The sequence below is a fragment of the Contarinia nasturtii genome, unplaced genomic scaffold (assembly GCF_009176525.2).
Source record: "Contarinia nasturtii isolate CC-2019 unplaced genomic scaffold, AAFC_CNas_1.1 Cnas_scaffold_630, whole genome shotgun sequence".
NCBI classification, from domain to species: Eukaryota; Metazoa; Arthropoda; class Insecta; order Diptera; family Cecidomyiidae; genus Contarinia; species Contarinia nasturtii.
The window spans coordinates 3,491,508-3,517,657 of record NW_022197981.1 but is presented as its reverse complement, the minus strand read 5'-3'; the positions used below and the strand labels follow the sequence as shown (position 1 = coordinate 3,517,657).

The following is a 26,150-nucleotide window of genomic DNA, read 5'->3' as shown; positions in this document are numbered from 1 at the left end:
ATAATCGGAATAATGACGGTGATTGTATGGGTGCGCCAATCACACAATTTAAGCAGGAATTCCCTTAAAACTTATTTATTTCTCAATCCCAGGACAGTTCGCACATATTTTATATAGTTGAATCACATTCTTTCGCTCGGAAAAAGTAAAAACTCACAAAAAAGCAATATGGAGAAAAAAAACATGAAAAAACATATTTTTTTAATGGACACGTCCATAAATTCATTAGGTGCGCATTTGAAACATCGATCATTCATCGTAACTAAAAAATCGCATTGCTCATTCGATTATTCATGTCATGTGGGCTTGCGATTCGCTTGAGATAAAAGAGAAAAAAAAACAACTGATAAAATAAGCGCCACAAAAATATCAACTAGCATGATAAAGGGAATTGATGGAGGTGAAATAGGTAAACGAAATTTCGTTTCGTATCATTTGGTCAGTGATTGTTATCGTTTGTTTTGCATATGTGTGATATCTTGAAGTGACAGTAAACCTAATCGAAAAACATAATTTCAATGAGATGATGTTCTTTGTATCTACTGATTCTGGTTCCCACTCGTACAACATCCCACATACGCACAGCAACATAATAATATCTATATTCAGTAAATTCAATTATAGTGAAGAAGCGAAAATTGAATATTAAATTCAGTTCAAAACAGTTTGCTTATTCGTAAAATATAATGCATTAAACACTAACAAACTAACATGAATGCAATAACGTATAATGCAAATGAATTGTATTTGATGCATGTATGGTGTGTATTTGTGCATTGGCATCGTTGTCGTTGTCATCGTCATTGGCATTGTCTGTTATTTCACATTGATGCGATTGAGCGAGAGAGTCTCGAAAATGGACATAACGAATACAAACATATCATGTAATAGCCGAGTACGAAATTGAAGAGAGAGAGAGAAAAACAGAGAGAGATAGAGAAAGTGTTAGATAGAGAGAGAGAGATTTGCATAAAGAGAAGGGGTATCGTTTGGATCAGAGGAAAATGCACAAACACAAACACACATAAATTGAGTATATTCATGTTCGTCGTGTAGATTTGCCTGGCTATGACAAGTCCATTAATATTCATTGTTTTTCTGTATCACATTTGCATTGACATCGTCACAAATGAATTGAATGCACTCAATGGATCTACTTCAATTTGAATTGGTGTAAAACTTTCAGTTTCACTTGATTGTTGTTGACGATGAAGATCATCATAATCACGTTTGACTGAAATTTTATGCTCAGTACACAAACGCTATCCACCAACACATATGCAAAACAAAGCTTAACACCAAAATGTATTACACATTTTCAAGAAGCAAACTAGCTCGATTGGTATACGAACATTCAAAATAAGAAGCTAATCTTTGCCTAGTTTGCATCGCATTCAAAAAGTCAAGAATGAAAACAAGTGCTTGAGTATGTGTGTGTGTGTATTCACTTTTGCAACATGATCCTTTGCTTTTGATGTCGTACAAATGTTCAATAACATACATATATATGGATTTTGAAGTAAATTCGTGTGTTGACAACAATGTGTTCACTTTTATTTCGATCTCATTTACAAATTAGACCGTTTGTTTGCTTATGAGGCATGCTTTTTGTTAAAGTGGCTTTTTCAAGTGTGAAAAGGACTCTCTGCATTTGAATGAATAAGTTTTGATATATTTATCGCTAATTCTTCAGACAAAACTCTTTCACTAACACTTAAAAGTATGTCTCAAGTAACTGTCTACTCTAAACTATCTTCTTTTCTTTATTTTGTATTACGTTTGATTTCACATTGCTCTCTCTCTCTCTCTCTCTCTCTCTCTCTCTCTTGCCATTTATTCTTTTTCCAGCGCAGTCATCTGGCTGTTGATAAAGTTTTCGAAACATTTTATCAAAGGCATGTGCCATTCTATGTCACATTCGAAACGCCTGTGCATTCCTTCGTTTAACCCATTCCATCAAACATTCATGATTTTCCAAAATCTTCAACTGATTTTCAACTTACTTTGATGAATATAAACGATTCAAAATGCATCAAATACAATTTAATATTTGATACGTTGGTTCACAGCTTTTCTTGACATGTATTTCCGTTTCTGCTGACACACTTCACATTTTCTCGTTTGCATAGCACAAAACTTACAAAATATCGTATATAAATTCCATTCACATCACAAATATTTCAAATCATTCTTGTCATTTCACTCAAAAACTTCAAATATATATAAACAGACGATTTACAGTGAGACGATGGGATGGAGCGGATGAATTTACTCTAAGGAGTGTCTCAACGACTTCGTATTAATACTTGTGCTTCGTCAAAATAATGTAAAATACCTGCGAAACATGCTTGTAAACTCTCTAAATTTGGAATAACAGATGACGATTTTTTTTACATAATTGTAATATCGATTTTACTGGTATTATTACCAATATTTTTTTATGCAAAAAAAAATTGAAGTTTTCGAATTTAGCATAATAATGAATTCCCTGCCGAAGAGTCAGATGGTGTCGGGTGTCAGCACTAGGGAAGTATTCTTAAAATTCATTTAAACGAAGCATCAGAAGCATCATTGACATGAACTAAATCAAGTCTGCAATAGCAAACACAAACGATGAAAGTATCTTACTATTAACAATGTCGTGGTAATTTTACATCAACATTTTGACGTTAAAATACGTGTTATGGTTGTCGTCGTTTCATTGTTCCAGAATTTAGTAATCCAGTTGGTGTAAAGTCGATTAAACGTAAAAAACTCAATCGTAATAAAAAAAAGTTGCTACGAAACGATTTCATTTCATTAAACCAATTTTACTTGGTGTCGACAATCTATTTTCATTTCTGATTTTTGCTATCTTTTTTATGTAATTTCCTAGTGCAATTTTCATAACTTTATGCTCTCTCTTTATTATTCTTCGACGATGCCACCATATCCAATTATGACATTATTCTTTAAAGCGGTTAATGCCAAAAAAAGCTGAGAAAATATATGTGTGACAGAGATAAAGATCAATCACAATATAATAATAATATCAACGTCACTTTTTATAGTAAGTTCTTTCATTCAGCATATGCCTCTGAATCTCTGTTCATATTCTTTTTTTTCGTTTCAGCCTCTTCAGACAGAAAGTGACTCATTTCAATCAAAACTGAGAAATGAAATGGATTATACGACATGATATTTATAATGGTGTAATTCGTTTAAAAAAAAGCAAGAAAATCAGTGGCGCAATAGAAGCAAGAAACATTGATTATCATACGATGTATAAATGCTCTACGCTGCTGGATCAAGCCTAGCCGTTTTAAAGATGACTGAATGTGGATAATAGCGAATATGAATCCATTTCATCTATCAAGTTAATTCGGGGTTTCTACGTCATGAACTCGCGCATTCAATGTATTACATTTGGTTTATTATGTTAATGTCTCATTCTTTTGTGATTTTATGAATTTGAAATATGATATATTTCTCTGTCTTGATGTCATATTTCAAACAGGTTTATAAATGTGCAGGAGTAGGCTAGGCTGGGGCATTGTATTGGTTGACTTTGGAATTCTTTTAATTCATGATAAAAATGCGATTGAGAAATTTTAAAAATACGTGATGATATCAGTGCTTTTTTGGATTTATAAAATACGATCAAGAAACCGACCAATTAAAATATTAATTAATTTAATTAAGCGTGTGTAATAGAAAAATGTGTGTATTTTTCGAAGTTCATTCAAAAAAATCGCAACTCTTACATGAGTTTTTTTTAGTGACAAAACTGAATTTTAGCAAATAAAGATAAAAAATGATGAAGCGTATTTTAAAATCGATGAAATTCTATTGGTTCCCAAGTACATTGCACTAAGGTGCATATGGGATGAATTCCCTTGTTGATGGTTGAAAATCCCTTTAATGACACCGCGATGCGCTACATTCTACCATTTAAGTTTCTTACCATGCACGTGGTTTGAAATGGAATAAATGATACGTTTCAATTTTTTTTTCATTTCGATGAGTTTGTACTCATCATTATACATTGTATTAAAGATTTGTGGCATGAGTACGAACAGGAAGCGTTGCGATCATTTTTATGAAATGTAATTTCATATGAGTGTTTTCATGTGAAACTCTGCATGTATATATAGAGAAGAGATAGAGAGAAAATCTCACATTACAGACGATGAACAGACGAGCAATTTGTGTACCTCAATGTCTGTATTTCCTTGTGCATCCAGTGAAAAGTGTATCTGTTTGTATGGTTCATGGTAAAGTGGTTGCCACTATTTGGGTGATTGGGGATGCAACTTGAGTAGACATTTTCTCTAACGCTCATCGTCTTTAGTATGAATATCATGCGTTTACCGAACCGAATGGCTATCATCATCATCGTCGTCATTTTTTTTTTCATCTTCTTGTTGTTTTTATTGTTGATGGTAGTTTTCAACCATCTATTAAGTAAATGAACGTTACGAATATTATTACTTGAGAAAAGTGTTTAAAACTTTTCATGTGCACGTACAAAATATTTAAATGTCCATGGCTGGTAGTGTGGAAACAAAGCGAACCAGAACAGTACTGTCGGTACGTATGTGTATGTACAGTGATTGTGAAAGAACTGTGAGCCTTGTTTATTTGTAAGAGAAATTCAATTGTAAATATTGCGTTGTGCCGAAATCATTTAAATAAATTGTAGAGCATTTCCCGTCGAGAATATTTCATTGCGAGAGACAATGAGAGCCACGATTCAAATCAGAGAGAGAGAGAGAGAGAGGGAGAGAGAATGAATGAAAGAAAGAAATAGAAGGAAAATGTGAACAAATGCTTGGATGCATTTGAGCATTCCATAGAAGATAGATAAACCAGTCATGTTTACTTTGGCTTGTTACTTCGTTCAATTATTTTCAGCATTTTCATCATCAGCATCGTCTTCCCATTTTAATTTTATTCATAGACATCGTTTGTCTTGTCATCTTCACTCTGCAAACCATTTCAATGCTTACATCCCAGTCATCCCAGTTACACCAACATCACACTAAATGGATATATTTCTATTCCATGAACATGAACAACAACAACAAAATTGAATGCAGCAGCCGTAGCAGCATCAAAAGTAGCAGCAGCAATAGCATAAGCAGTGACGGCAACTGCCGAATATGGTTTGCAGTTTGCTTGATGCGTTTAACTTTTATTATCTAAAAACGGTCGATGTATATATAACACATAGTGCACCATGTCTTTCGATCGCCGGATCATCACAAATTATAATATTCACTCATATACGATAGCAAATGTAAACCATAGACAGGGCAACGGCAGAGAGGAACAAAGGGTGAAAGCACTGTAGGGCCGCATGACACACACACACCCACACAGAGAGAGAGAGAGAGAGAGAGAGAGAGAGAGACTAGTTGATTGAAGACCTTGCAATGCATGGAAATGCAGTTGGTCGATTCAACGATTCACTATCATTGATCAAAAGAATTCGATGAAAAGACTTTGTAAATCCCCTTTTAATGGAAAATTATTATTTGAATGCAGCACTTTATTCGTTAGACTTTTTTCTTCGGTCTTCTTATGTCTACCATTCACGAGAAGCCAAAGTGATAGAATAAGAGAACAATTGAATGAGTGAAAGAGAAGACACTTTATTGGCGAATAGAAGAGCAAATGCTGATAAAAGTAAATCGATCGATGCAGTTTCGTTTATCTTGTTAAAAAGATATTAAAAATATAATAACGTTTCAGTAAAGCGAATCGGTAAAAGTTTCTATTTTGGTTGCATTTTTGGTGAGAAAACATCATTGTAACGAAAATCCGATTCAATTCATGTAATTGATTTTACGAGAAAAAAAGTGCACGGAGAGTAGCAGAGAATTCTTTTCATCATTCATGGCATCCAAGCAAAATCCAGACAAAATTATTTTTTTTTCTTCTTTTATATAAATTAAGGTCTTCTGACTTTGAATAAACATTCTTTACTATATAAAAACACCCTGAAGTCAGTCGAAGAGGTTTCAAATTTGTCGTTCTGTTGTTTATTTAATTAAAATTGTATTATCATTTTTATTGTCGTTGATGTTGTAGTTGGCAGAGAGGATAGAAGGAGAAAAACTTCTGTGACGCTCATTTAAATAATTGATACAAACGAACATGAAATTAAATACAACCAAGTGAAAATATGAAAAATGATTGCTGGAAATATAAGTGATAAAAAAAATAGATGGCTCACCACACCAGACAACTAATTAGCACGTTGACAGCAACAACAGACAATGCACAGCTCTGCCTGCAAACCCAATAAACAAATTAATATATAAAATGTACTGAATTTCTTTTGTATTTTTGCTACCAATGATGAAATATTTGTCGACAAAACCATTTACCAAGTGAAATGAGAAAAAGGGAGATCTGCAACCACACCACCGAACAGCATGCATTTCATTTTACATCAATGCTACACTGGTGGCTTGCGTTTGTGGCATTGTCATTATTTTGTAATAAAAATATTTCGATAAATATTTATATAGATAAAAATCACTATATATCATTGGTCGTGATATTTTCTATCACATATACAACGATGCGAGCGAAAAAGAGAAGACGAGAATCCGTTTCGATTAGACATGTTCCAATATTTACAATTTTTTCGTCACAAAGTAATGAACACAGCGTCGAATGGGGGTTGCTTCACATTTCAATTATTGGATATCCATTTATATTTAAGCTTTCGGCACCGCATATGGCAATGTGTGAATAATATTTATTCGAAATTGATTTATTGATACCTGATATTCCATTGGAAAAATCTCTGGTACGAACGAAAGCAAAACTCGAATTGTTTGAATCATCGAATGAACAAAGAATCGATTGCATAAAGCTACTTAACAAACGTAAGCAAATTTAATATTCAATATCGTTGGTTTCGCAGCATCGGTTAATGAAATTTACTTCTTTGGTATGAGTAATGCACCATTGATTGTTGAATTTCCATTTAAAATTTTCAATAATTGCGCATACCACAATGATTGGGTATATTTTATTTCATATATTGAATTGAACTCAAATCATTTTCTAAACCATTTGGATTTGTACTAATATGACAAACAAAATGAATTTTCGTGCAATTACTGCTTAATTATTGTCAAAATTTCATTTGGATAATGGTCAAAGTTTATTGATCAATATATTAATTAGAATATAATCAATGTGAAGAAGAAAAAGACAACTTTAAATAGGAAATAATGTGCTTTTTGATCGATTTAGAATTATTTACAATTTTCTCTATGTTTTTGCAACTGAATCAGATACTTATTTATTTGCCCCATTTCAAACACCGACACTCGAATTAATGCATATTTGAATGTTCGAGAATGGAAGCGAGACTGCTATTCACAACTTATTGAAATGTAAGACCGCCATACAAAAAGTGCTGACTGTCAGCTTTCATTCTCGGGCAATCATTTATTGAATCGATATGATTAAAACCAATTTTGTTCAAAGGTAGGCAGTGAAAAGGCTTGAACTCTCATGGCATCCGGAACGAACCAATTAACGCTAGATAAAAATGAATATTTCAACATTTCAAGTGGAAAATTAGTTCTTTTTGTTCGTCATTTTTGAGATCACACCCGTCGGGAAATCTGACATCGCATACACCACTGAATTAAAATCAATTGATTTTCAAATGGAATTTCGTTCATAAATTCGTTTGTATAAATTTCCAATCGAATGATTCAAAACTAATGGGTGTTCATGTCTACGAGAATATAAAAGAGAAAATAAACATCCGTTTTACAATGATTATGGATTAAAATATCAATTTAAGTTCAATTCATAGCTTGATCGATTATGATCCGTTTATGAACTGAATGCAGATAAGTTTTACATGTAAAATGTACAATTCAATCAATTTGAACGTTACATTTATTGGCTTTGTTATTACATTTTCACATTGGTTCAATTATGGACCTGTGACAACTTTGCGATGAAGACTTGAAAAAAATACAGTTCCTGTTGGTCAATTTCAAGTATTATGCAATGAATTTCGGACAATTCTATATATATATATTTCTTAAGAAAATCACCAATATTGAAGTGTTATTGCATTCAACGAAACTGCATTAATTACCATAATCCATGTCCAGTTGCTTGAGAATTGTCCAAATTCAGTGAAGACCTTCTAATCGATCCGATTGTTTTAGGCTTTGATAAATGCATAACATATATAACATACGATGACATAAAACATTGGCGCCATTCAGATTATACCCAAAACGACTGTAACGTCCACTTTCAATGCGGTGTTCAATATAGTTTAAATCGGTGTTAATTCCACATCGAATAAATATTAAATAAAAATTATTGCTCAATTATGAAATTGCGCAAGCATCATATTGCACACACAATAAACAATATACGATGATTCAAATACATACATACATACACATACATTCATTTTAATCGCTTAATATGTTCAATTGAAATTCTATAGCCGATTTCTCGGTTCAAGCAACAGCTTCATTTTTGTAGCCCACGCTATATGCGTTGCGCAATATTATTATTATTATTGTGCATAAATGCGACTATGTGTATCAATATCAGTTCTGATCGATATGTATACATTTATTGGTTTGCAATGAATGAGAAATGATATTCGCAATGATCATAATTATAATTTTTGCCGAATTATTTTGGCTGTTGGAAAATAAATGCTCTTCTAGAAATAATTAACGGTTCCATTGACAACGAGCCTACAAGCCTGAATTTGTTCAACCGTCATTGCTCATACCATACATTTTCACATTACCATAACAAACGGTTTCCGCATTTAGATGACGGAATTTTCAATCGATTAATGACCCAATGCAAATTATATAATTGCAAACAACATGAACGGAAATTGGGCCACATAAAACATTTTACTAAGCCAATTCATTAGCTGAAAATTGTTGAAATCAAATGGACATTTTCTATATATATTTAGTTAGTCTATTGTTGGAGAGAATACTTTTACCGCTTCAAAGCGACTTTATGAAGCTTCGGACGAGACCGGAGATAAAGTACAACAACAGATGGCAGCAGTGATATTAACATTAATTTGTTAGTAAAGCAGAAAAAAACATTTTTAATCAATTCATACGGAAAAGTAATTTCAATAATTTCTTTTTTTATTTTTTCTAACAATAAATTTCATAAATTATCAATTTATTAAAAAAAAACATTTTTATTTAAACTGAGCTGAATGTAAAGCATGTTTTTTTTATGGCGAAATGAACTGTCAAAGTGAATTCAACAAAATAAGATAGAAAGAGACATCGTCAAATGTAAGCTACAACGTTGCGCGAAAAACGTCAACAGACCGTGTTCATTGCTGTGATGATGTTTTATATTGTAGATAGTGTATGGGCAAATCATTGACGTGTCGGCAAGTGCTTGAATACACGCAACGGCACAAAGTATCCAATACAAAAACACTGAAAATACCAACAGCATTGGTTTTCACCATACAAAATTTTGACCAAAATAAGAAAAAATAAATAAAATAAAATAGGTAAATTAATTGATAGTAATTCGATTGGTGCCATTATCAGTGGCGAATTTTGAGGTGACTTTGTCACTGTGACACACAAAAAAAGAAGAAGAAAAACGTAATTTTTCACTAAAAAATCAACTGTTCAAAACGAACAAAATAGTTGTGAGTATTTCAAAATGAAATGGATTTTCCTGTTATTTTGATCTGATCACAATGTGTCCAATTCAAATCAGCTCAGTTTTTTTTTTCTTCTTTTTCAATCATATATCTAGTGAATGTAATTATATTATTTATTATTTTTTAACTGGAACCATTTGTATCGTCCGCAATTCAAGGAAACACGTCAACAAACATAGCATTTAAGGTGAAACCGAAATTCGAATCATCATGCATACAGTGTTATCCCGAGGAAATGCAATATTTGCATATTCGCTAAGCGTATTGGCCTGCTTAACATTCTGTTGCTTCTTATCCACCGTATTTCTCGACTACAATACAACAGTAGATATCAACACAGTCAAAGTACTGGTGTAAGTTTAACATGAACCGACGAAAAAAAAAACCGAAATGAATTTCCACAAGTGAATAATTAATGTTCTTCTTAACTTTTTTTTGTTCTCTATGTCTATCTTGAATCAATAGGAAAAATGTACCTGATTACAGTGCGTCGCGCGAGAAAAAAGATTTGGGCTTTCTAACATTTGATCTGAAAGCTGATCTCACCACCCTATTCAATTGGAATGTGAAAGAATTATTTTTATATCTAACCGCTGAATACAAAACAAAAGAAAATGAACTCAATCAAGTGGTGTTATGGGATAAAATCTTGTTACGTGGCGAAAATGCGTTACTCGATTATAAAAATTTAAACACAAAATACTACTTCTGGGATGATGGCAATGGTTTGAAGTATGTATTGTTCACGCCACCATTGGCCCATTACAATTTGACACATTTTTCTTTCATTTATTCGAATAAATTTTCTTTTTTTAGGGGAAACAAAAATGTGACGCTTACATTGTCATGGAATATTGTACCAAATGCCGGTCTATTGCCAAGCATTTTCGGATCTGGATCACATGCATTTAAATTTCCCGACACCTACCAATCGGCCCCATTATAAATCGATCGACTGATTTTTAAAAAAAAGTTGTTAAACTTTCATTTTAATTAAGTTTTGTTCGAAAAAAAAAACACAAACCTTCACATTTTTTTCTCAATATATTACATACCAGAATTGTCGAGCTGAATAAGAGATAGGAGATGACATAATGATACCAACACATTCTATTCAATCACATCTCAGTCGATTTCAACTATAGTTAAATGTAATCAATTTAAATTGTAACATTGATAGAACTAATGTATTTAATTTAATTTTTGTTTTGTTCAACTGAAAACAAACAAATGATGAGTGCAAATAAAAAAATACGATTGAGTAATAAATTGTCTTGAATAATTGTTTGGAAATTAATAGAAAAAATGTGGATTTGCCTAATAAAATGTCAAAATAAAAAAAATAAACATTTAAAATTCATTGAATTAAAGATAACATATTTCGATTCATATCAGGACGACCGATCCATTAAATAGCTTTGATTTGAATTTTGCGAGTTATAGTATAAATACCCCAACTTCGATTGAAAAGAAGAAAAAAAAACACATCATTTTGAAATATATTCATCGACCGAAGTCGCACACATCATTCATGAAATCGTTCGTTTTTCTTTATTAATTGTTATTTTTGTTGTTTATGTTTCCTTAAAACACACAATCAAATGTCATAAATCATGTACTCATGTAATTCTAGATTTGTTGCATAAATTTGTGAGGCTTGAACCTATATTTTGTCAATTATTACAAATAACTTCTCATGAATTGTTCTCTGCATTTTTTGTTCTGACATAAAATATAAATTCGGGGAGTCTCAATATACACCCTTAACACTTAACTTTGCCTTTCGTAATTTTTTTTTTCGTTTTTTTTATCTTTTCAGTAATAGTAAACTGTTTTTTTTTTAGTGATTTATTGAAATATTAATTTTTGTTAAATATAATACAGATGCAAGGAAGGTGTTGCAGATTTTGTTCTTGATGTCATTATTGATGAAATGTTCTCCGCTAATTGGCCGCTGACAGATGAATATGTGTGAGTGTATGTGTTGCGGACCATCTTAATCAAAATGCATTTATCTTGTAGGTTCTTGTTTTTTTGGATTCATTTTTCTAAGCATTAGCTGCGATTCGAGATGAAAAGAGATTCATTTTGTATTTTAACATTGATTTGCATTCGAATCGGTTTGCGTTTCAACGCTAATTTTATTTGTTTCATTTGCATTGGCATTGGCATTGTTATTGCTTTGCGATCCCGTATTGCCATATTTTTGTGAGATTTGCAACAGTTCGCGTAAACCTTGATTTTCTACAATCAATCGACTGATGTTTTCGCGATCTTTCTTTAAATTTTGTTCAAAATCACTGTCATCAAGCGATGCTGCTTTTTGCATAATTGCAATCATCTCTTGGATTTTCTCTTCTTGACGTTGAATTATCTGTAAATAGAAAAACCATTTTAACGAAACAAAAAAACAAAACAATCAAAAATCATATCGATATCGAGAGCTATTGTGCAATCAATGTTGATACATGATATACTAACCAGACTCTTTTCCGTTTCGCCTTTGAACAATTCTTGAAAATTTAGTTTGGAATTATTCAAGGCTATTTGTGTATGCTCACGATACTTTGACATAATGTGTTCCAAGGCGCGCTGATGATCTTCGAGTGAGACTCGCAATCGCATATTTTCTGTGTGCATTTCCCGCAACTGTGGATTTTCCTGGTTAATTTGATGAATCATGTGAGCATTGGATTTATCACGGGCTATGCTATTCATTAGATCCAAATCGTCTTTAAACTGAAACACAAAATGATGACCGTTTAGTAAACCAAATATGATATATACTTAAAATTTACACACTAACCTGTCGCATGGTTTCCAATCGATTGTTGACCTCTTCAGCTTCAGCTAAAATGCGGTCCGCGTCTGCTTCACGACTTTTCAATCGTTGTGCCAACCGCTTGGCATTCACGATAACCGATTCAAGTTGTGACGATGACATTTTTTTTGCTCTCACTTTACAATGTATTTACAAGACAAATCAACGCACTAACAACACTTTATCCGGTAGAAATTTTATAAAATAAAAAGAAAAAAACGGGAAAAAAACCATTCAACTGAACTGGTTTATGTTCCTTTTGTTTCTGTTTTCTTCTTGATGTTGTTTTTTTTTGCTCAGCGTTTATTGACACGACATAAACAACATGCGTATTCTCGTTGTAAATGCAACACCATCAATTCAAGTACACACATCAACTATTGATGAAGAACTAGCAACGCAACAATAATAATAATAACAACAACAAAAATAATTTTTCTCTCTAATCTGGAACAAACACACACATACACACATTAGAAAAAAAAAAGTGAACCAAAAAATATGTAGAAATCAGCTGTATATACCAAAATTCAATGGCAAAAATTGCAATCGAATTACAGGAAAATGCACAATTTGGTTGTAAATTTTTAATCACCGTTGTCGAACTTCAAATCAATATTTTGACCGTGCTTAAAATAAACACATCACCGAGACGAGAAAATGATTGGGATTGTGGTGTTTTCAATCGTGTATTTTTGATCTTGTTGTTGTTATTGTATTATTATTTTATGATTTGTATTCCTTCTTTGCACAAAGTCGTTGCAATTTTATCTGCACTTGACGAATCCTAGAAATCCGTTCAAACAATGTTATTGTTGATGACAATGCTGACGACGACGATGATGATGGTTGAACTGTTGTGTGCCCCGTTTTTTTTTCTCTAACTTGGTTGTCTTGCAATTTTTGTTTTCGAACTATGAAAATAAAACTACAATTTTGATGTATGATGGTGGTCTGGTCTGTTAATGTATGGTGTTACCTCTCCTTTTCCATCACATTTGATGAAACCAAGAAGAATTTCGTGTAAATGTGCATACATTCGCTGTGTATATGTGACGAATGTAAGTATTAGTGTAGTTCTTCTTTTTATTTTTTCCACAATCACTTGAACATTTGTTTTCATGCACTCACGACGAAATGTCAATTTTTTTCCCAAATGAATCTAATATGGAATCGGACCAGTTCAAATGCAATTGGATACATATGTATTTCTATGTGTTGTTTTTTTTTTCGTTCATGGACAACCTCAACATATATAAATGTATCGATAATACAGATAAATTTATGCACATACCTATCATGATTAAAATTTCGCTTGTGTCAAATTTTTCCAGTTGCCATTGAGTTATACACAAACGCCAATACACAGATTATTTTTGAATAAAATTATTATTCTTTTTAAAGAAAACTGTTGACTTAAATTACCTATGAAATTCATATACATCATTGTAAAGCAGAAAATTAAGGCATTTTTTATTCATTTTGAATGCGAAAAGTTGTGCATACCAAAATTATGTAGAAATAAAGTTGATCAATTTGTTCATTCCAGTTTTGGATACATTGTTTATAATCAATGTTGTTGATTCACGATAGTTTGCTGCATTATCGATATGTCATAAAATTCGTTGAGTTCTATTGAAAACACACATTGCACAACAATTGGATCAGTTTTATTTCACGCAATACATGTGTGTATGAGTGACATGAATTTTCGCCCCAATTCGCTCGCTCGTTTCAATTTGCATGCGGTGTCACTAGTGTGTGTTTTTTTAGACTGGTACGATTTCATAGAGACGACAGTAAATAATACAAAAAAAAAAGAAATAAGAACTAATATTTTTTAAAAGAGGCACAAGAACAACAACAATATATCGATAGAATTTGAGAAATCAATTCAAAATATAAAAGAAATCGAACGAATTCTAAAAAAACGTAATGAGAACAAAAATAAACAAAATCAGAAGAATAATAAACGAAGAACAATTTATATTTTGACCGGATCCAATCAAACAAGATATCAAAGTGAGAATTTTGATTTAAAGTGTCAATAAGCTAATTGTTCGCATAAACGTTTTCATCGACGCCGCTGCCAACCACAAGTTATACAAATCCGATTTGAAACGAATCAAACGAATTGTGCGAAAAAATCCGTGACCAAATTCAGCGATATCAATTCAACAATACAAAATAACATTGTGCAAAACAACCATTGAAAAGACATTGATACGCATTTTCAAATGTTAAGCAATGACCGATTTTTTAATTAATCAAAACAATTTCATTTAAGGAGAACATTTTTATGATTCTCATGTGTTCATTTTGAATGTAAGTTCAAACATCTTTTTTTTTTGTTTAAATGTGCAGAACAGTGTAAAATAAAACAGAAAAAAAATTGCATAAATTTTAATTTTGTTGGTTATACATATGTAAAGTGCGTACATTTAATACGAATAAGAAGAGAAGAAGAAAAAAAAATAAAATGAAAATTTTAACCCCATGAAAAAGTAGTGGTGTTGATGTTTATCAGAAGAAAGCGAGATAGAAAGAAGGAAATTGAGAAAGAAAGAAAAAAAGAAGATGTATGTAGTGTTTGTGTGTACACACGATCAAAGCGAGTGCAAATAAATCGACGATCAAACCTCAAAAGCGTTCGTTCAACATAAATTGTTTTGTTTTAAGAAGGCGCATTGTTGTTACTGCTCGCAATTCAAATATCATTTTATGAAAAGAATATACATATCATCGGAAAAGAGTGTGTAAGATATAGAAATTTGATGTGCAGATGAAATCTTCTTTTTTTCATTTGGTAGCTCTGATCTCTTTCATACAGTAAAGAATTACTCATCGCCGTTGGACATCGCCGTTGTCGTGTCTTTCGCTCGCTCTTTCTCTGCCGTTTTTGATCATTTTTCACGTAGTACGTGCAACTATTTGAATCTAAAACGACGACACATAAAACTGAGCACAATTCCATATACACTAATACAGTGCATGTTTTCAGAAATACACTCACACACACGCACACATACATACGCACACGTAAGACAGACTGTATAAGAGCGAAAGACTACAGAGAAAAGAGAAAGAAAAGCATCTAAAAAGAAATACATTGAAGTGCTAGGAAAGCGCCACATTGCGCGAACGAGATAGAATAATCAGAAAGTTTGCGAAAAAAATAAATAAATAAAATAATAAATAACAACAGTGAAATTGTGCAGCAGCAACAAAATCAAGAAAAGAAAAATAATAGTGAAGATACGGTGTATGCGTATTGGTGCGAAAACAGCGAACATATATTTGTGTACATGGCCTTCCCTATGACATTTGTTTTGAGGTGCATATTATCACATTCATAATTTCTAAGCCAAAGTTATTTTTTTTTCTTTTGACAATTGTTTTTAAACAATTTTTTTATTGTTAAAATGCTCGGTGAATATTTGCAACGTTTATAGTTTTCTGTTGGGCAATTATTGAAACAAAATCATACATTTTTAATGATTCTTTCGATGGAATTTATGCTTTCAATAACAAATGAAAACGCCGCCAATTCAACAAAAACCCATGATATCCATCCCATTCAGAAATTAGAGTTAATATTTCAGTTTCATGCAATAAACGAGCGAAATTTTGTGTTAAGACTAATATGAGTTTTTATTATTATTATTTTTTTGACAAAGAAGCAAAAAATCATTTTAGAAGAGAAAACTGTAATCAAAAATCAACAACAACACGCTGCCACAGTGAGCTAACAGTGCATGTATTTTGCGTGTGTACGAATTACGTATGTGTGGATGTATGAGTGAGAGTGTATATGATTGTGTGTGTGCGTACATGTTTCATGAGTATTGACAATAAGTTTCAACACGCACACACACACATACACACACATGTACAATATAGATACAAAAATATAATCCAAATACGTGTGTTTGTAGTACGCGCGAGCGAAAAACTTTTTTTTAGTAATATTTCGGTAAAAAAACACACACTCCATACTCTAATTAAAAAGAAAAACGAGTAAAATTATCAAAAAAAAATTCAATGCACATTCGTTGTGTATATTAAGATCAAGGGAGCAAAGCAAACAAATCGACGAATTTCTCGTCAAAATAGAACAGCACTCCACCAAGCAGACACAAGGAAATTATGTGGTGATTTTGTAGAGGTGCGTGCTAAAGAATCTGATACATTTTTTCCGTGGCTCTTTGATCGAAGCGACCAAGAAATGTGGCTTTAATTGAAATAAATAAAGCCATTTACATTAAGCGAAAACCGATGGATTTTTTTCTGTTTGATTAATTTGTGTGTCAAGCAATGAAAAACCAAAAGGTGTAACACCATCACACAATTGTCAGAGTCATTTCTAACCAATTTTTTTTTTCACTTGATGGATATATGCATGCAGAACACGATGAGACAGACCGTCTCGGTGGATTAGTTTTTTTTTGTGTTATCGTCTATATCGAAAAAAGAACACACATAATTTAAATGTGTAAATAATACCATTTTTTGTTGTGTATGGTTCTGTGAAATTTGATTAGTAAAGTATTTTTGGATTGTTCTCGGAATTGAGTTAAAAATATCAAGCCCTTGTATTTTAAATCGAAGAAAATAGCACTTTCAAACCAGAAATAATGCAAAATGACACGAAATTTATCAATCCTGGAATTTTATTGATAGCACGCAAATGATACTTAAAACTTGAGGTGGATGTGATGAATTGTATACAATCAGAATTGAAGCAATAAAGTTTATGTCTTATCATTAAGTTAAAGAAAAAAGTTTTGAAACGACAACAAATTAAGCGAATATTTTGAATGAAGTACCTTAGATCTAATTTTGAATCATTTCTCGAATGCAATTTTTCTTCCGTCCAATCAATTTCGATTATGAATTGATAAATTGTTTTATACAACATTTCTAGGTCATTGAATATCACATATTCGGCAAATGTTCCAATTCTTATCACGTATACGTTTTTTTTTCTGGCTTCTTCAAAACTAAATAAAAAGTTTTTTTTCTATTGCAGGTAAATTCAGGTCCTGGCCAAAGTGAGCTAGGATTTTGAATTTGAATGACGACCACAATAACACAATTGGTGTTGTTCTTTTCTGTTTTATCACGATGCAAAGTTTGGAATTGTCATGTCAGGAATCAGATGTAGGCAAAATCCCATTTTGAAGCGACTAATTGATTTTTTAATAAAAAATTTATTTTTTTTTTTTTTTTTTTTGATTTTCGATAATAGTTTAAGTTAAACGATGCACTTAACAAAATAAAGGGACATCATACAGCCACTGTAACTGAAACGACGACGACATTAACCACACGGTAAGTGCCAATCAAAAATATCAATGTTGGTGTTCTTGTTGTATAATTGAATTAAATTCGTGTGATTGTGAAAATCATTTGTATATCATTCCAGATTACCATCAAATACACAACACCAAAATCGTCATCAGACGTCTAATAGTATTCAAAATGTGCAAAATGTACAAAATTCTTCATCAAACGAATCGAATTCAACGATGACGACACATTCTACAACAGCGGCTACAGTAACATCGCACAGCCGAACCAATAATAATAATAACAATAGGTATTGTCGTGTTCATTGCCATTTATATAATAATTAATGATTGAATGTTTTTGTGTTTTTCTCTTGTTGCACACAGTACGGATCGACTGCCGACTTCAAACAAACAATCATCGCCATCGACAGCATCGTCTTCAACACATGATGGAGGAGGGAGCGGTAGTGATGGTGCTGCAAATGCAACAATTACATCAGAAAAACAGGTACGCATGTGTCCATTTTTTAAAATTTAAACCCGAAGAATTTTCTTTGCTCGTCAACATCATATATCGTATATTTTGGTTTGTTTGTTTCATTTTTTTCTGCACACATCAGTCTCCGTCGAATACATCGATGTCCGGAAGCACATCGGATGCAACATTTTTTGATATACACGAAAAACTTAGGGAATTGTATGTATATTTATATCTAAAAGATATTCAGGATACGCAGGTAGACAATAGGGTGAGTATCATTTGACATCAGTTCGTAATTTGAATGCGTGAATTTGAATAAAACCAGATTTGAGCAATCTATTTATAGACTTTGGTTTTGATTTCATTCACAATAAATAATCCAATTGATTAGTTCTTGTTTCTTTTTTATGATTTTATTTGCATCGAAACAAAAGAGAAAATAAGAACTTTTCATTCCATATAAATTGCAAAATGACATTAGCTTTGTTGTAAACAGGATGATAAATGAATGTGCCTTGTTTAACACGAATTTATATTGATTTATTTATTAATGTTAAATTTCTAATTTGAATCTCTTTAATCCAATATCTTATTTGTTCCTTTGTAGATAAAACTAAAAAGTCGATCATTCGTCTTGGAAACGTTGGTAGCGAGAGAAAATCTAAACACTGTCATTTTAAATTTGTATCCCGGTAACAAAGGATATTCATTAGCATTTCGGCAAGAATATCTGCCACAAAATAAAAAGTACGAAGGACTACATAATATATACAATCGAAATGTAAGTAAATATTCGTTGGACTTGACATTGAAAAGCATTCAAAATTCACCTCTATCTTTCTGTCTCTTTTTCGCACACACTTTTTTAGAAGAGTCAATTATATGGTGCTACCGAATTGAATAGTATGAATTGTGTTCGACAAGAAAAAGAAGAACATTTATTGGAAACGGTTCGTTGGCCATACGAGAATGGCGATCTCTTGGAATCGGTGAACAATGAAGAATTGCCAATTCTGTATATGAAATTATTGCTATCATATGCACCAAATGCATTCTATTCCGGCTGTGTAATTGTTGAAGTGCGTGATTATCGTCAATCGTTTCCAATATCTTCATGCTGTGATAATTATTATGTTCTATTAAAACCCACCACACAAACGCTACTGGCTGATGTCAAAGTGCTTTCAAATGAAGAGGATTTTACATATGAAGATCGTGTTGCGTTGGAAAGTAATATGGTGCTTGCAACAGCCGCACCATTATGCTTAGATCCAAGTCCAAAAGTTGCACGAAAAGCATTTTATAGTCAACACAAACGTCAAATGTGGAACACATTTGCGATACGACGTCAAATGCGTAAATTCACTCAGGTGGCCATCAATCGCAAACGAAAAACGGATCAATTTACACATACACACGGTTTGGATTTAAGTGATTATTTATTCCGGACACGTCAACGACCACCACGGCATCTCTTATCAAATTCAATGCTTGACAATTCAATTGGTTACAATAAAATACCACGAAAAGCTTCAGATGTTATGAAACCAATACGCACACCAAGTCTCGATTTACCGCTCACACTTAAACCACCATCGACGGTGAATGTCGAAGAAATGGCAAGAATCTATCCAAGACCCGTAGATAATATGAAAGACAAAGAGTGTACGCCTCAACTTAAGGAGGAATATATTTTGGAAACGGACCGTGGCAATGGCCGAACCTATCATATTAAATTAACGGTTTATCAACGACCAACCAATTCGGAATATTTGGGCGAATTGTATGTGGATCGTGATTATCAGGTGAACACACGAAATGGCGAAGCGTGCCATTTTCCATTGGGCACACTTGCACATGCAAAACGATACATCCAACAATTCATTGAAATTTTCACGGAAGAAGGACGCAAATCAGTCAAAATTACTCACATTGTTCCTGGACAAAAACCAAAGGTTTCGTACACATCAGGAATGACTGAGAGTCTACCTCCAACATACATCCACCAACAATCACAGCAACAACAGCAACAGCAACAGCAACAACAGCAACAACAACAACAGCAAAGTGGAACGAGCACCACACAAAATCAACCACAGATCCAGGCATCACAAATTAATAACCAACAAAAGGTTCGATCAAATATTTCAACATGCAATCGACAGTCAGCAATAAATCTTCTCTTATGTTTTGAATAGGTGGCTATCACACTCAAATCACCATCATCGACACATGGTTTTCCCATTGCCGATGTACCATCATTGCCAGGATCATCGCAAACACAGCCAACACATTTGAAAATTGCAAATGGCTCCGTTGTTGTGGTGCAAGAACAATCCAGCGGAAATATTTCTCGTAAGCATTGATTTGGAAATTATAGTTATTTTTTTTTCTTTTAAATTAACAACCAAACAAAAATGGCGCAATTAAACAGAACCATTGATTTATTTATTACTGATGTCATACTGTTCCATATTTCACAGTAGGTGTTGCAACAATTACATCACAACAGGCGCAAAATCAAACCAGCTCCACTTCACAGCAAGGCATTGTAACAAATAGTTTACCACTGTTGGTAAGTAGTTAAATGCAATTGCAACGCCTTCATTTTCTTTTTGCCAAAGAAAACTGTGCAAAAGTTAAAAGGTCTAGCGATTAACAAAGTACATGATCGCACTGAATCAAAAAAAATATATAATGTATGTCAATTTGTCATTTATTCAGGCACAGATATCAAATAAAACGGTTCCACAAACTACCGTTTCTGCTGGTTCAAATGAAATAAACACATTGATGACTGGTATAATTCAATCACCGACACATTCATTACAAAATCAAGCAGGTAAATTCCGGATTATTTATGGAAACCAAACAAATTTAAATAATAAAACATATTTATTTGATTATAGGAACAACACAAACTCACAAATCAAATAATGCAGCTATAATAAGTCTATTAAATAGTGCACCGGCTGCGATGACAAGTTCGGCCGTTGTAAATAGTTTGAATACACCATCGAATTCACCGGTAACCATTCCAATTCAGCGGTTGATCGCCACACACCCAGCAAATAATACGGATAATTTACAACAATCGCCGCAGGTACGCAAATCAAATCAAGTACATTTCAAAATTGTGCGATTCGAATTGTTTTTATCATGTTACATCATTATCGAATTTTTATTTCTTAAAAACAAACTAATTTGCGTTTCTTTTCAAAACAGGCGATAAAATGAAAATATCTATTTTATTTATTACATGAAGTAGCCAAGTTTTGTTGTTTTTTTAAATGCTAGAGAAACGAAGAAAGAATAGCTCAAGTGATAAAAAAAAAATTTAGTCTAAAGATGAAAATGTGCGTTTACTGTATTTTTCCTTGTAAACAGGCGCAAACACAAACAGTACTATTGAATCAACAGGATCAACAGCAACCACAGCCGAATGTTCGTGTAACAATGTCAGCACTAGCTAGTCAATTGGCTTCGCCTCCAGCTCTAATGTCCAGTTCGCCCATAAATCCATCGAATTTTAATTTTGCTCAAATAAAATCGCAACAAGTCACCACACAGTCGCCGCAACAACAACAGCAGCAACAACAAATTCTGATGAACAACAATAATAAAATTCGTCGTGATTCGTTGGCAGCACCATCACCGGGTAGTGATTCGAATGCATCGAGTGCGTCATCATCCAATTTAGGTAATTTTTCAATAACACCCGGTTTTCCATTCATCGGTTCGGCATCGCCAACGACATCAATCATCAGCAATGAATGCAGTTCCGGATCGATCGAACGTGTTTCAAGCGCTGATAAAACTTTCCTTGAAGTCTCAATGTAAGTTCCGTGTTCTATTTCGAAAAAACTATGTACGCTCAATATATAAAAAACAAAACAAAATTATATGTATGCGGTTTAGAAGAAAGCAAAACTAATATGGCAAAAAAAAAACCAACCCCTCAATACAAAAAAAACCCATTCACAACAATCAAATTAGGTGCGGCCCATCTCCAATCTCATCTGGATCATCGTTTATGACACCATCACCAAAAAATAACGCCAATGTAACCGCGTCACCATTATCAAGTCCTACACATCAACAACAACAGGCCGAATCATCATCGACTGCTAATTCAACGTCCGCATTTCAAATACGAAAACAAAGCATCGTTAATGCCACTTCCAATGACGCAACAAACCAAAATCAAAGCAATCAACCGCAAGTCGCTCAAACCACTACACTCAATCTACATGGTATCAATTTTAGCAGTCTTCAAGGTGCTATGGCCACATTTCCCGGTCTACAAAACGTACAGGTACAATTTATTGAAACACACGCGTGTGCAAACATTTCGATTTTTAAATTTGGAAATTTACATTTTCTTTGATCCAATAATGATTTTTTATTTTACAAAATATTTTTAGGTTCAAATTCCTGGACTTGCTCAACCGATTTCATTGTCATTAACTGGAGCAACGGCCAATACCGTAGCTACGGCTAGTCCACACCAAACAGGCCTGCAGCTTGGTAATTACTTTATTTTATATAACAAGATTCATTGAAATTTATCGAAATCTATCGTTGATTTTGACGAGAGCACCGATGGTGTATTTTTCGTGAAAATGGAGAGACGACGAATACATATTATCAGAACAACTCTTTCTGATAGAACAACATATCTTTATTGCCAATGATTAAAGTTGATAGTTTTTTTTTATTGAATTGACTCTCAACAATTTTTCAAATGCGGTGACACAAAATTGACCGTAAATATCGATTTTCAACTAATTCTGCTTTGGGCACGTTTTTGTGATTTCGGAAATAGTTACGATTTGACCGAAATGGAAACTAAGAATTTTTAAATGTTTGTTGACATTTTTTTTCATAAAATTGGTCATAAGAATGTATCGATGAGACCAACATGGAAACTAATAAATATAATTGTTAATTAATTTAATAGAATCAATGCCAGTATCATTGGGACAAACCACACAAACTGTAGTCTTGACAACGGCGAGTCAACAAGGTCAAGGATCCGTACTATCACTGCCAATAGGTAAGAAACCATTTCTAATCAAATTTTGGAATATTTTTCGTAAATGCGTTAAATTTCATTAAAATTTTCATTGAATTGTTTTGATTTTTGTAGCCCAACTTGTTGCTGCGTCCAATGTTAAAAATTTAAGTCCGCAACAATTGCGTAACGTGAATGTAAATCAACAACAACAGCCGCAACAACAAACCCATGCCCATCTCCAACAACAAAGACCAAGAAGTGTTCCAACGATAGCAACGTCAACGATAAATGCGAAGCAATTAGCAGCCCGTGGTTTGATAACATCACAACGAAATATAGCGGTCGCACCAAATACAGCTGCCCAAATGAAAATTACCACCCCAATCACAAGTAAAAATAAATGATTTTTAAATGAATTTACTGAACAATCTAATCAAATAGTCATACACACATACTGCCAATATGCCAAATTGAATGAGCTTTGCCGAATCGTAATTGTTTTTTTCGAGGGTACGATGAGAACATATGAATAATAACAACAAAACAGTCATCACCGATAGCATGTGGATATATTGAGAATTTATAAACAAAATACTACATTTTATAACACTCACACATACACACATTTTAAATTGTATATATATATAATATAGAAATCGAACAAAATATAATGTCCAGAAATTTTCTCAACAATGTGAATTGAGCTGAAGAAAATGGAAGAATAAAAAAAAAACAATCTCGAAAGATATTCATGTAACATACAACACACCAATTATTTTTTAAATTTGTCTACATAAGAGACAACAAAAAAAAATAAAATACAAAAATACATTCCCATCATTAAGAGACTACGTGCTATCGAATTTATTTATTTATTATATAATGATAATTTATTGAGTGGTCTATCTATCCATTTATTCTCTCTCTAACACCTTTCCTACAATGTAAATTTAAAAAAAACTACCGAAACTCATATAAAAACATAACATTGACACACACACAAACAAACACAACTGAAAAAAAAAATGTTGAATGAAAACCAAAACTAAGTCATGATATTAATCATGTTTCCCCCAATTACACACAGTGGCCTCTGTACCGCATGCAACGGCATCAACAATGGGTGCTGTTAATAACAATCCAATGCTGGTGCAACTGCAACTACAGAAACATCATCAAGCACAGCAATTTCATCATCAGAATCAGCATAAGTAGCGGAATCCAAGTGGAAGCTTGCATGCCAGGTTCCACTGTCTGTCCGTGTCGCTAACACGTCTTCGTCTCTCGATCAACATTCTGGATTTTGGGCGCGCATCGTTGCAATGGCTACACCAAAAAGAGAGAAAAAAAATTGAATGTTTATTTCTGTGACTTATATATACTAAGGAACTTCGATGCAATGTAATAACGCTCGAATTCCCATTTATCGACAGACTGATTACCTGACTGCACACAAACACAAAAAACTAGAACACATACACACAAAACATGCATACATATTTTCCAAATACACACCACTTGTTAGCCACGATTCTCCTATACTCAAACAGTAGTGCAATGATACAAGTACTCATTTCGGTGATAAAAGAAAAAAGGATCACAACCAACGGAGCAGCAACATGAACAAAAACTGTAAGCCTACTATGAGTCTATGACTGAATAATGACGCAATATGGAGGATATATGTTTCAATCCATTTATTAATTTGGATCAAACCAAGATGCGCTCATTTTATTTTCAAAAAGTATGCATGAAAAAATAAAACCAAAAAAAAACAACCGAAACAAATATTGAAAAAGAAACAAAAAAAAACAATTGGAAGCGTACCATTTACTCACCTTGTGATTATATTTTCCGCGTTCTCTGATTTCGAAACTAAAACTAACGCACCCAAGGAACGGCGAGCATCCAAAAGAAATCTAAATTTGATGAAGTGATAATATCACAATAGTGTAAATAACAGATTAAAAAAAATGAAATGAATTAGAATAATAAATTTGTTACGATTCGAATTGAATTTGATGTGAACAACAACATAAAAAATAAAAGAGAAGTTATGTTAATAGTAACTTGTGAAAGCGCCAGAATTTTATTCAAGTGATAATTTAAAAAAAAGAAAGAAAAAAAATCAAAAAAAAATGAAGTAACAATTCCGGAGCAAGACAAACAGCAATGCAAGGACTTGATATACTGAAATAAATTTAAATCTAAAAGGTGAAAAATAAACACATACGAAAAACAATGACTAACCATTTTACATTACTTTCGGATCGAAAGTAGATAAATAAACGTCGAAAACTATCTAAAAACAAATGAAATACAAAAGAAAATCAATGGAGAAATGTGAAACTGCAGATACACACACAAACAATATTCTATTATTAATATTATGATTATTATTATTATTATTATTATTATTATTATTATGACTTATATTATAGATTAATAGATAAATTCATTTTTAAATCGATACTGATACTGAAAAAAAAAACAAATGGACACGAGAAAAAAAACAGAAAACCATTATTGCAATGATTTAAAAAAATGAGCGTCGGCCGTTTGATTTAATCGGATGTGAAAAACCTCGACACTCTTCGATACATGATCATTCGACTAAATTGAACCGTCCGCATCAATTTTCAATACTAAAAAAATTGTACAAAATGAACAAATGCATTGAAAAAAAAGAAAACACCAACTATGTCTTATTTTCATTTTTATTTCTTGTATCTCTTCGAAGGAGACTTCTGGATTTCAGTGCACTGAATGAATCAAAAAGGTAAGAAACAAAATATGGAGTTTAAACCTATGAACAAAACAAAAAATATAGTGAGCGGCGAAAA

At 32.7% G+C, this 26,150-nt stretch overlaps 3 protein-coding genes across 7 annotated transcripts; 2 read left to right on the top strand and 1 right to left on the bottom strand.

The window, feature by feature from the left end:
* Positions 1-9,371: 9,371 nt before the first annotated feature.
* On the top strand, positions 9,372-11,110 carry LOC116340138 (signal peptidase complex subunit 3). Of its 2 annotated transcripts, none has more exons than XM_031766407.1 (4): positions 9,372-9,538; positions 9,856-10,050; positions 10,163-10,429; positions 10,514-11,110. In XM_031766407.1, the coding sequence occupies exons 2-4, from the start codon at positions 9,908-9,910 to the stop codon at positions 10,641-10,643; spliced, it is 540 nt and encodes a 179-aa protein (XP_031622267.1). In that variant the 5' UTR covers positions 9,372-9,538; positions 9,856-9,907; the 3' UTR covers positions 10,644-11,110. The 2 variants fall into 2 exon arrangements, with proteins under 2 accessions (XP_031622267.1, XP_031622269.1); XM_031766409.1 differs by lacking the exon at positions 9,372-9,538 and adding an exon at positions 9,553-9,682.
* A 77-nt stretch (positions 11,111-11,187) lies between these two features.
* LOC116340137 (FGFR1 oncogene partner 2 homolog) lies at positions 11,188-13,693 on the bottom strand. Its single transcript, XM_031766406.1, has 3 exons — positions 12,504-13,693; positions 12,179-12,436; positions 11,188-12,071 (listed from the first exon to the last, which is right to left on the bottom strand). The coding sequence occupies exons 1-3, from the start codon at positions 12,639-12,641 to the stop codon at positions 11,793-11,795; spliced, it is 675 nt and encodes a 224-aa protein (XP_031622266.1). The 5' UTR covers positions 12,642-13,693; the 3' UTR covers positions 11,188-11,792.
* Positions 13,694-14,243: 550 nt separating this feature from the next.
* LOC116340040 (transcription factor SPT20 homolog-like 1) lies at positions 14,244-25,329 on the top strand. 4 transcript variants are annotated; one of them, XM_031766200.1, is made up of 18 exons: positions 14,244-14,843; positions 17,548-17,678; positions 17,767-17,849; positions 17,944-18,117; positions 18,194-18,317; positions 18,430-18,558; positions 18,898-19,071; positions 19,160-20,422; positions 20,489-20,645; positions 20,774-20,865; positions 21,015-21,132; positions 21,200-21,393; positions 21,678-22,126; positions 22,287-22,605; positions 22,715-22,817; positions 23,251-23,346; positions 23,440-23,697; positions 24,395-25,329. In XM_031766200.1, the coding sequence occupies exons 2-18, from the start codon at positions 17,643-17,645 to the stop codon at positions 24,520-24,522; spliced, it is 3,897 nt and encodes a 1,298-aa protein (XP_031622060.1). In that variant the 5' UTR covers positions 14,244-14,843; positions 17,548-17,642; the 3' UTR covers positions 24,523-25,329. The 4 variants fall into 4 exon arrangements, with proteins under 4 accessions (XP_031622060.1, XP_031622061.1, XP_031622058.1 ...); XM_031766201.1 differs by lacking the exon at positions 14,244-14,843 and adding an exon at positions 15,286-15,852 and having other exon boundaries at positions 20,777-20,865; XM_031766198.1 differs by lacking the exon at positions 14,244-14,843 and adding an exon at positions 15,286-15,852.
* Positions 25,330-26,150: the final 821 nt, after the last annotated feature.

Bases quoted from the DNA above. Each gene is read 5' to 3' on its own strand.
- LOC116340138 (XM_031766407.1), top strand. From the start codon at position 9,908: ATGCATACAGTGTTATCCCGAGGAAATGCAATATTTGCATATTCGCTA. The intron at 10,051-10,162 runs GTAAGTTTAACA...TTGAATCAATAG, and splicing joins AACACAGTCAAAGTACTGGT to GAAAAATGTACCTGATTACA. The intron at 10,430-10,513 runs GTATGTATTGTT...TTCTTTTTTTAG, and splicing joins GATGATGGCAATGGTTTGAA to GGGAAACAAAAATGTGACGC.
- LOC116340137 (XM_031766406.1), bottom strand. From the start codon at position 12,641: ATGTCATCGTCACAACTTGAATCGGTTATCGTGAATGCCAAGCGGTTG. The intron at 12,437-12,503 runs GTTAGTGTGTAA...TTTGTGTTTCAG, and splicing joins GATTGGAAACCATGCGACAG to TTTAAAGACGATTTGGATCT. The intron at 12,072-12,178 runs GTTAGTATATCA...TTCTATTTACAG, and splicing joins GCGAAACGGAAAAGAGTCTG to ATAATTCAACGTCAAGAAGA.
- LOC116340040 (XM_031766200.1), top strand. From the start codon at position 17,643: ATGCAAAGTTTGGAATTGTCATGTCAGGAATCAGAT. The intron at 18,118-18,193 runs GTATTGTCGTGT...TGTTGCACACAG, and splicing joins AATAATAATAATAACAATAG to TACGGATCGACTGCCGACTT. The intron at 23,347-23,439 runs GTAAGAAACCAT...TGATTTTTGTAG, and splicing joins CGTACTATCACTGCCAATAG to CCCAACTTGTTGCTGCGTCC.